General features: G+C 33.2%; 1 protein-coding gene across 1 annotated transcript in view; it reads right to left on the bottom strand.

The window, feature by feature from the left end:
• Positions 1-9898, bottom strand: part of Smp_176470 (cadherin, putative) — a gene marked incomplete at both ends in the record, with an annotated part of 16609 nt that extends 6711 nt beyond the window's left edge. The window contains 2 exons of the mRNA XM_018791232.1: positions 363-636; positions 7506-9898. Of these exons, the coding sequence (XP_018645568.1) occupies positions 363-636; positions 7506-9898 (2667 nt within the window). The remainder of the gene's footprint in view (positions 1-362; positions 637-7505) is intronic.
• Positions 9899-10359: the final 461 nt, after the last annotated feature.

Below are 10359 nucleotides of genomic sequence, written 5' to 3'. Positions count from 1 at the left end.
TGCGCATCCGCGATCCCGCCCTCGCGAGATTCGAACCCAGAACATACCAGTCTCGCGCCATCAGTCTTGCTGAGGAGTCCCATAATAGGACAAAACGGCCATCCAGTGCCTCCAGGTTTTCGATGGTGGTCTAGCTTCAATTGACTCATGATTTCAACTATGAAAATACTAAATTCTCCACAAAACCCCTTCTGAACTTCAAATATCATAAATTTGAAAATGCAGGTAGTAACTTGGAATTCATTCAGGAATTCTATATTCCAATAAAAGTTGATCAACTTCAACAATAGTGAAAAATAAACCTTTACAGAAATTAGTTAATGTTTGTTCAGAATTTTAATGAGTCAATGATAATTACTTACTTGTGATAAAGATTGTCCAGGTATAGCTGATGGATTTAGTAATATCATATGATTCGTTGAATTTGGTCGCACAAATACTGGATCATTATCATTCTCATCTTGTACGGTAATTGTAATCATTATTGAAGCTGTATGAGAACGATAACTATTAATAGTACGTTGAATTTCAGTATTGCTATTAGAAGTATTTTTTATTTGAACAGTATTATCAGGACCATCATGTACATATGCATAGAATGTATATGTTCCTTGAATTTCACGATCTAGTATTGCTCTTAAGAGTTGAAGAAAAAGAAAGAAAATGATACAAGCAAACATCGACTCAACAGTGAAAAATGGAAAGATTGCTTCATCTTGATTATGAAATGAAATGAAAAATATTCAACTATTCCATCTTTCGAACTCTTTAGAAACGAAAGAGGATTGATTCTCAAAATGCCGGAAAGTTATCAAACGAATCTTTATCCCAGCATATGATACTCGCAAGCTACTAGTATTTGACCAAAGATGCCTTAAAAATATTGCTCGCATCTGCTGAGATCAACGGGTAAATAATAGTAAGGTTAGACTCAAGATATTAGGGAATGATGGCAAATCAGTTGATAAGGTTATGAATCTTCATCGACTGAGATACTTATACCTAAACACTGATTGTCACGATGCGCAATGCTGACTAGTATAGGGAATGGTTGGAAGAGAGTTAGGGGCGGTCAAACCGAAACATGGCATCAGTGCTTAAAATCACTAATCTCTAGTCTGAGCCATGTTGGTAGATGCAGACTAGTTGGTTGGGGTCTGCATGACTGTCGTAACCAATGGTTGGAGACTCTAGGTGACATGGCTCAGAATCAATCACACTGGCGTAGGTGTATACACCCATTATCTTCCCTTAAACCGTGAGATTAAAATTTCTATAAAGTAATTCTTCCTTCCTACATTATATCGCTATACACAGTCTTTCTTTTATATATTACTACCACTAAAGTAACTACTTCTATAAAATTGGTGTTGATCTTGTTGTACTGACGAGGTATGTCAACTTAGACCGATTCATATATGTGCCTGGTCCTACGTTGTAGAATAATGACTGACTGACTGACTATCCTAATACATTGAAAATTCTCGTTTAGATATTTGATAAAATACAAATACAGGAAAAATTTATTTTCAATTGAGAAAAGATATTATTGTAAGTATAAAGTTATGAAGACTGTTGAGTTTCATTAAAAATATCAACCAATCAATTTTAGACTACCATTGAAAGCCTAGAATTACTTGAAGACTGTTTCATCCTAGTATGGGACTTCTCAGACGTGCGCATCAACGATCCTCTACAAAAAGAATTGGATACAGCACCTTAGGTCTCACGCGCGAACGCTTGACTTCCAGACTGCCGAGCCAACATCTTGAGCATGCAAGGTTTTAGATGTTCACTGCTAGGGCGTCCCATACTTGGACAGAATGACCATTCAATGCTTCCAGGTTTTCACTGGTTGTCTAACACTGTTTAAATAATGATATCAAAGAAAAAGGTTCCGACTTTTGTTTAAATTATTGCATGGTTAGTGTGTTGTTCAAAACGATGATTCATTCATAGTTCTATTATTTGAAATCTTAATTAAAGAGTATTATTTTCAAGTTCGAACGTTCTATTATTTTCACAGTCAGTTTTTAGAATGACTAAATTATATCGAAGTCTGTTAATTAACTAATTATTTATATTAGCTGAACATTGGATTTGATGCAGATGTGAAGGCGAGGATCGACAAAGCAATAGCAGCATATTTACAACTAAAGAACATCTGAAACTCAAAACAATTGTCAACCAATACCAAGATAAGAATTTTCAATACAAATGTCAAGACAGTTCTACTGTATGATACGGAAACCTGGAGAACTACAAAAGCCATCATCCAGAAGATACAGGTGTTTATCAACAGTTGTCTACGCAAAATACTTCGGATCCGTTGGACAGATACTATCAGTAACAGCTCACTGTGGGAGAGAACAAATTAGATTTCAGTAGAGGAAGAAGCACTGTAAGTAGATAGGACACACATTGAGGAAAGCAGCCGACTGTGTCACAAGGCAAGCCCTCACATGGAATTTTAAAGGTCAAAGGAGGAGAGGAAAACCAAAGAACACATTACTCCGAGAGATGAAGACAGACATGAGAAAAATGAACAAAAGTTGGATAGAAGTTGGAAGAAAGGCCCAGGACAGAGTGAGTTGGAGGATATTGTTCGGCGGCCTATGCTTCATTGGGAGTAACCGACGTAAGTAAGTAAGTAAGCAAGTAAGTAGGTTATCCACTTAGCGAAGCGAACGGTACTGAGTTCAAGTCCCGGAGTGAACATCAACTCTAAGATACAGGTACATCCAGCTGACGATTCCCAAGTCGGACAAAGCGTGTATCCTGGATTCCACTGCTAGCTACTATCCATCTTTGCTTATCATGTTTATGACTTAATCTATTATCAAGGCGATCCACACAGGATACACATATGCCAATAAGAGACTGATCCATTGCATTCCTAGACAACAATATGAAGATACAAGCAGACAACACCAAGTGGTTGTTTAATTTGATTTCAATAAATAATTTAGTTCAACATAATATGAATGAATTCTTTACATTAATCATGTAAATTATTAAACATGTATCATTCAAATTAAGAATATTTAAGGAATATCAAAAACAGATCACTACTTATACGTTAAAGCCAAGATTATAAAAATCCATTTTTGGCAAAATGCCAAATAGATTAAACCTTATTTCCTTTCATTGTAAAAGAACAATAAAAATATTGATAAAGCTCATTGAAGAAATAGAGTATTATTGTAATTAAAATGAACTGTCTAATGATTCAATCTGATAACAAGGATTAATTTAATAAGATCATTGTGAGTTTGGATGATGTAACAGAATTTTGATTGAGATCATGAATTGATCAATGTTAGACTATCACTGAAGACCTGGAAGTATAGGACAACTGTTTCGTCGTAGTATGAGACTCTTCAACAGTGTGTATCCACAATTCCATACACAGGATTCGAACTAAGGATCTTCAGTCTAGTGCTTTCAGATTTTTAGTGGTGGTCTAACATTGATCGATTCATGAGCTTAAACGAAACGCAACAATCTGCACAACACTATGTTGATAATTATCAGAATTATTTGATTTATTTACGCATTACATTTCGAACAATCTGATCACATATATACTAGTTAAGAATATTTAAATAAACTAAACAAATATCAGGTAATCGGAGACAGAGATAATAATCTTGGAAATACTGAGATAAAATGAGTGAAAAACCCAGCGCTGAAGGATCATCAAACAATATTCTTAAATTATTAGAAGGGGTTTTGTGGAGATTTAGTATTTTTATAGTTGTGAGATATCAACACATTGAAGACAATTGGTGAACGGTTGCTCAACTTCGTGGATCAGTTGAAGTTAGACATTAACACCACTGGCTGCCAGCTCAGTGGTCTGTTGGTTAAGTGCTGTGACGCGAGACTGGTAGGTCCTGGGTTTGAATCCCGCGAGTGCGGGATTGTGGATGCGCACTATCACTAAGGAGTCCCACAATAGGACGAAACGGCCGTCAGGCAGTGCTTCCAGGTTTTCCATGGTGGTCTAACTTCAATTGACTCACGCTGTCAACTACGAAAATAATCTTAAAGTATGTGTAGGGTGAGAACAAATTGTTTGTTTTTGAATGCATAAAAGACATTTGAACTTTCGTATGGTTAAGGTTTTAATGAACCTTAATATATGCCCTTGAATACTATTACAAAACCATAAAAGCTCAGTTAAGATCAATCTTATAACCTGTTTCAACTATAAAGAACGATAGATGTTTATCATCTGCTCGTATCGGGTCATTAGATATAGGTGACGTATGAACTGATGATTCAAATGTCATTCATTAACATATTCAACAAATAAAGCGAGTTAAAGCTGATAGAAATCAAAATGGAGTACCAATGTGAATTTGCATGGAAATCTCGTTTAAAGTTAGTCTGTATATATATGTATAATTTATGAACGAACCAATCAGATTTATGATGATAGGTCTTGAATTTCGACACAGAGTTTATTCATCCATTTGGTTAAATAGCATTTTGACATTTTAGATAATGTCAGTTCATTATTATAGCCCCAAAATGCCTTGGTACGGCCGAGATTGGAGAGAGTCTGCTCTCCCTCCCCAAATGCTCTCACATGGACACGCGTATGCAGCCACTGCCAAATAAGTCCTACTCACTGCCTTCCCACACCACGGATGTTGTTTACGAAATTGAGAAGACAAAAAGCGAATGTTTGGCGCTTTAATCGGGTTGGTGGGCACAGCGAGTCTACATAGGGGAGTTGGAAAACCCTGATTTCAAACCAATGGTGCACATGAGCTCCAGTATCCTGAGGGAACAAATGGTGTATGAATCAATCGTTGGTCACAGGCTACCATGGGACTGCATCTTTTCACGATGATTCACTGCCTTGTGGATTAGGCCTTTGGGTCAAAGGCTCCTAATGCGCTACCCTAAGAAAACCACCTGCCTCAGTTTGGTCACGTGGACAGTATAACAGCCCTCACACAAATCAAATGAGATTTGTGTGGCGCATACATATCTGGTGTCCCTTTGTACCAATATTTATGTGTTCAAACAAATAAATAAATAAATAATACAATTCTACAATAAACCCCTTTCTTTTATTTATATAACGTGAGTGTTTAAATATATACGTACTATTTCTCAACTGTAACTAGCTAAAAGATATCAAGATAAAAACAAAAATGTATTTAATAAATACAGGGTTGTATATTGTTGAGTTTCGTCTCAATCATGAAACAACCAATGTTAAACCACTAATGATAACTTGAAAGCATTTTACAACTAATTCGTCCTAATATTTGACATCTCAACAATGGGCGCCCACAAACCCCCATGAGAAAATGGAGAGCCGGAACCTTAGGCCTCGCGGTCGAACTTTCATCCTCTAGACCACTGGACCAGCTAGCATCCAATAGTGTTAACGCATAACTTCAATCAATTCAGTTCCGTTTGCAGTTTTCATGTATTCACTAGTGACTAGGTTCAAGAGGAAATTTAAGAAGTCCTAGTGAGAATCTGTGGCCAGTGCAGTTTAATCTTGTCAGGTATATATATATATATATATTTATATATATTTATGAACCTCTCAGCTGTAGTTTGTGCACCATGATCGAACATCGATCGTTTTATGATCTCAATCAAAAAAAGGAAAAAAAATTATTCTGACAAGGGGGGTTTTGTGGAAATTTGAGTAATTTTATATAGTTAAGGTCATGAGTCATTTGAAGCTAGACCACCATGGAAAACCTGGAAGTACTGTACGGTCGTTTCGTTCTATTGTGGGACTACTCAGGTTGAGGTTAGACAGATTGCCGGCCAGATCAGTGGTCTAGAGGTTAAGCGCTCTGGCGTGAGACTGGTAGGTCCTGAGTTCGAATCCCACGAGGCGAAATCGTGGATGCGCACTGTCACTGAGGAGTTTCACAATAGGACGAAACGACCGTCCAGTACTTCCAGGTTTTCCATGGTGGTCTAGCTTCAACTGACTCATGATCTTAACTACACAAAAAAAATTATTCGACTGATTTTAACTCAAATTCAAATTATCAATGTATAATATACTCAAATTGTGTTTTATTTATCACTTCTAATGTAATTTATGAAAATTGTCAACATCATTCATAGTTATGATCATCATCATCATTCTGATGAATCATTTGATGGAACTAATTGTGGACTTGTTCAACAAGAGATGAGCATATTTATAAATAGTTGCTTGTATATGTATCTATGTGTGTATCTATGAGAAACTGAATGGTTCATATGTGAACTATGAAAAATGACGAGTATATTCTAATTAATAGATATTTATGCATAGAAATTTTCTTTGGAAGACCTTAACCTAATAATAATGAAGTGTCGTTCTTGGGAAGAAGAAACAGGAAAGGCAAACGTGTTCGTGTATATCTATGTATGTCAATATATTCGACAGTCTGTGTATCTGTGATATTTTATTGATGTAATAACAAGTGGTAAATTTTGAATAAGCTGATGATGACGTGAAAGTAGGGGGGATGTGTGAAAACAAAAAAAATCACCCCCCCCCCTCAACACAGATATATATCTACACGATCTTAAGTCTTTGTTTGATGTAAACCGTTTGCTTTGCCAGTTGTTTTTCTCCTAGAAACCAGTTTTCTTTCTTTTTTTTTCACGTCTGTATGTATATGCATAGGGATCGGTATATTGATTGTGTCTAATATCAAGTAGCTTTATGGCAATGCTACATATAGATCAGACGATGAGTACTGAAGAAGAAAATCCCTTTCCGTGGATCAACTATTTCGTTCGGTAGAATCTTTTTTTTTAAAAAAACCTTCTGTGGATAATAAATTTCGTTTTTTTTTTTAATTATTAGGGGGATGCAAAATGCTCCATCGTTTTTTATTTGTAAAAATAGTTTCTGAGGAAAATTAATTTTTCATTTAGAAATTGCAAATATCTTATTGCTCTTTTTCTTCAAAACTGTTACTTCTAAACTCACTTAGTATTGTTTGATTGAATATTTCCATTGATGTTTTTAGGACTGCAACTGGTCAGTCTCTAATTGGAATATGTGCAAACGATGCGTATTGCCTCAATATAGCCTTAATTCACAAGCATGGTAAGCAAAGATGGATGTGGCTAGCAATGGAATCCAGGATGCGCGTTTCGTTCTATTTGGGATTCGTCATCTGGATGTACTTGCATCTCAGAGTTGATGTTCACTCTGGGACTCAAGTAGATAACTGAGTAGATAACACGATGCCGTTTGAAGCGAAAGCTACTGGGTTCGAGTCCTAGAGTGAACAGTCTAGAGTGACATCAACTCTTTACATCCAGTTGAGCAGTTCTAAATAGGACAAAACTCATGTCCTCGATTCCACTGCCAACCACTAATCATCTTTCTTTTTCATTGAAATGTTATTCTTATATACTTACCGAGTCATAATAACACCAGTTTTAGGATCAATTCGAAACATTTGAGTAGTATGTTCATTTTTTAATGAATAAGTTAATTTCTTATTTATTCCTTTAACTTTATTATTTTAACTTTATTATTATTATTATTATTAGTAGTAGTAGTAGTATAATCATTCAAATATTCTATTATATTGATTGAAGCTGGTAAATCATCTAAATCATATGCTTCAATTTGTCCAATCCATGTACCTGGTAACTGATTTTCATTTATATTAAATATATAACCCCCTATATGATTAATAAATGGTGTATAAAATATTGGTGAATTATCATTAATATCTAAAATATTTATAGTCACTTGGCAACTATTATTTAATTGTATTGGATAACCATTATCCTGAATAATAATCAATAATTCATAAATTGATATCAATTCACGATCAAATGGACCCCATGCTAATAATTGTCCAGTTATTGAATTAATTGTAAATTGATTATTGTTTATTGATTCTATTGATAATTGATAATTAATTTGACTATTTAATCCAATATCATTATCATTAGCTATAATATATGCTAAACCATTTGTTGTTAACCATGTACGATTTATACTACTTATATTATAATTATCATATTCATTATTATCTTCATATAATGAAAAATAATAATGTGATTCAATACATTGTGGTTTATGATCATTTATATCAAGTATATGAATAATCATATGATGTAATGTTATATGATTAGCTTGATCTTTACATTCAATAGATAATGATATTTGATCTTGTTTTTCACGATCTAATACTGTTTCTGTATATAAACGATATTCATGATTGATTGAATCTTCATATGATAAACGAAAATCTAATGCATTTAAACCAATTAATATACATTGTATAGTATTATGAATTAATAAATCAGGATCTTTAACTTCAATTAATGCAATTAATTGTCCAGGTGATTGATTTTCTAAAACTGTTAATTCTGTTTCCTTTAATCTTTGACTATTCAATATGGTAGAAGTATCTTGTGATAGGAATTGTATAGGATGAATTTGTATAATTGGTGATTCATCATCAATATTTTCTATTTCTATTTGTATTGTAGTAGAACCAGTTTTAGTATATGGTAGAATAGCACCATCTATAGCAATGATATCAAAATTGATCATTGTAGTTGGTAAATATAAACGACTTACATTCTCATATGTGATTATATCAACATTTAAAGGATGGAGAATACGTAATTCACCATCTTTAGTTATTTCAAAAAAATAACGGATTAGCTGATTTGTTGTATCTGGGGCAAAACTATAATTGATTTCAGCATTTTTACCTTCATCAATATCAATAGCATGTACCTTTAGTATTGTTTTACCCACTGGATAATTCTCTGGTATTGATCCAATTTTTTGATTAGATAATTGAGGTTTATATAATAACTGAGTAAATTTTGGACTATTATCATTAATATCTATAAGATTGATATGAATTAATAAATTACTACTTAATTGAATTAAACTTTCATTATTTATAGCCATTAATAATAAATACCAACCATAAGGATTTGTTTCACGATCTAAATGTGATCGTGTTATTAGAAATAAACGTTCAATGTTGAAATGATCTGAATTCATTGGTTCTATCATTAATTCAAATATATCGGTACCGCGCGATTTTAAATTTTCCGCTTTATTTAATATATATGAATGTATATCATTATTATCATTATGATTATATGAATTGATATCTGAATTGAATAATTGATAATGAATTTTAGCATTAATACCAATATCTATATCTTTAGCTAATGGTATAGATTGTTTCGTCCCTGGTTGATCTTCATCATGAAAATTTATAATTATTTTATTCATATTCCATTTTGGTATATTATCATTAATATCTTCTATAATAATATGAATTTGATAAATTTTTTGTATATTATTCATAAATAATCCTATTCTTAATGTAATAATACAATCAGTATTCATAGTTGGATCATTTCCATGATGAAAGTCCAGACTACTACTACTACTACTACTACTACTTATACTACTAATCATACTACTTAATTCATGATTAGTAAGTGGACATATCAATTCACGATCTATTCGATCATTCACAATCAATTGTAATTCATTTAATTGGTTTAATTGGATCCATTTAAATTGAAAACATTGTACACCTGAATCTTTTAAATTTAATATTTTAATGAGTTTTGTTAGATTTTGATTGTTACCATAGTGATTATTAAATTGTATAAATAAATTACCTAATTTATGATTAGATGCAATAATTGTACCTTTAGGTAATTCTTCTAATATTTTAAATGTTAATTCATCTATATTATGTATATTGTTACCATGAATAGAAAAAGTAGTATATAGGGTTAAATAGTAAAGGACAAAGGTTATATTAAAGAATAGATGAAAATATATCCGGGTTAATAATAAACAGTTTGATGATGTAATCAATTGATGGATTACATTGTTATATCTATGAATGATCATTGTAGTTTAGTTGTTCATTTCTGATTAGAAGATAATGAATGAGTTGAATGGTGTATGTATGTATTTGGTACATCCATTTGTAATCACTAAGCTAAAATGAGAATAAGAAGGGTTGAATGAATGAACATATAAACATTGGTACAATAAGGAGGCATCAAATATAAATAGGCCACATAAATCATTTGGTTTATATGTGAGGGCTGGGATACTGCTCGGGTACCTAGGGGGGTGGCATACTCGAAGCCTTTAATCTAAAGCTTTAATCAACAAGACAGTGGGGCAACGTCAGGAGTTGGTGACCAACAATACGTTCATAAGCCATTTGTTCGTTCAGGATCCTAGAGCTTATATGAACCGTTGGTTTGAAATCAAGGTTTTACAACTCCCCTGGGTGGATCTTTTGTACCCTTCAACTAGGTCAAACCGTTGGACATTCGCTTTTCAACCTTTCGATTTCGTAA

This window comes from Schistosoma mansoni (assembly GCF_000237925.1).
Source record: "Schistosoma mansoni, WGS project CABG00000000 data, chromosome 3 unplaced supercontig 0141, strain Puerto Rico, whole genome shotgun sequence".
Taxonomy (NCBI): domain Eukaryota; kingdom Metazoa; phylum Platyhelminthes; class Trematoda; order Strigeidida; family Schistosomatidae; genus Schistosoma; species Schistosoma mansoni.
This window is presented reverse-complemented; position numbering and strand designations above follow the sequence as displayed.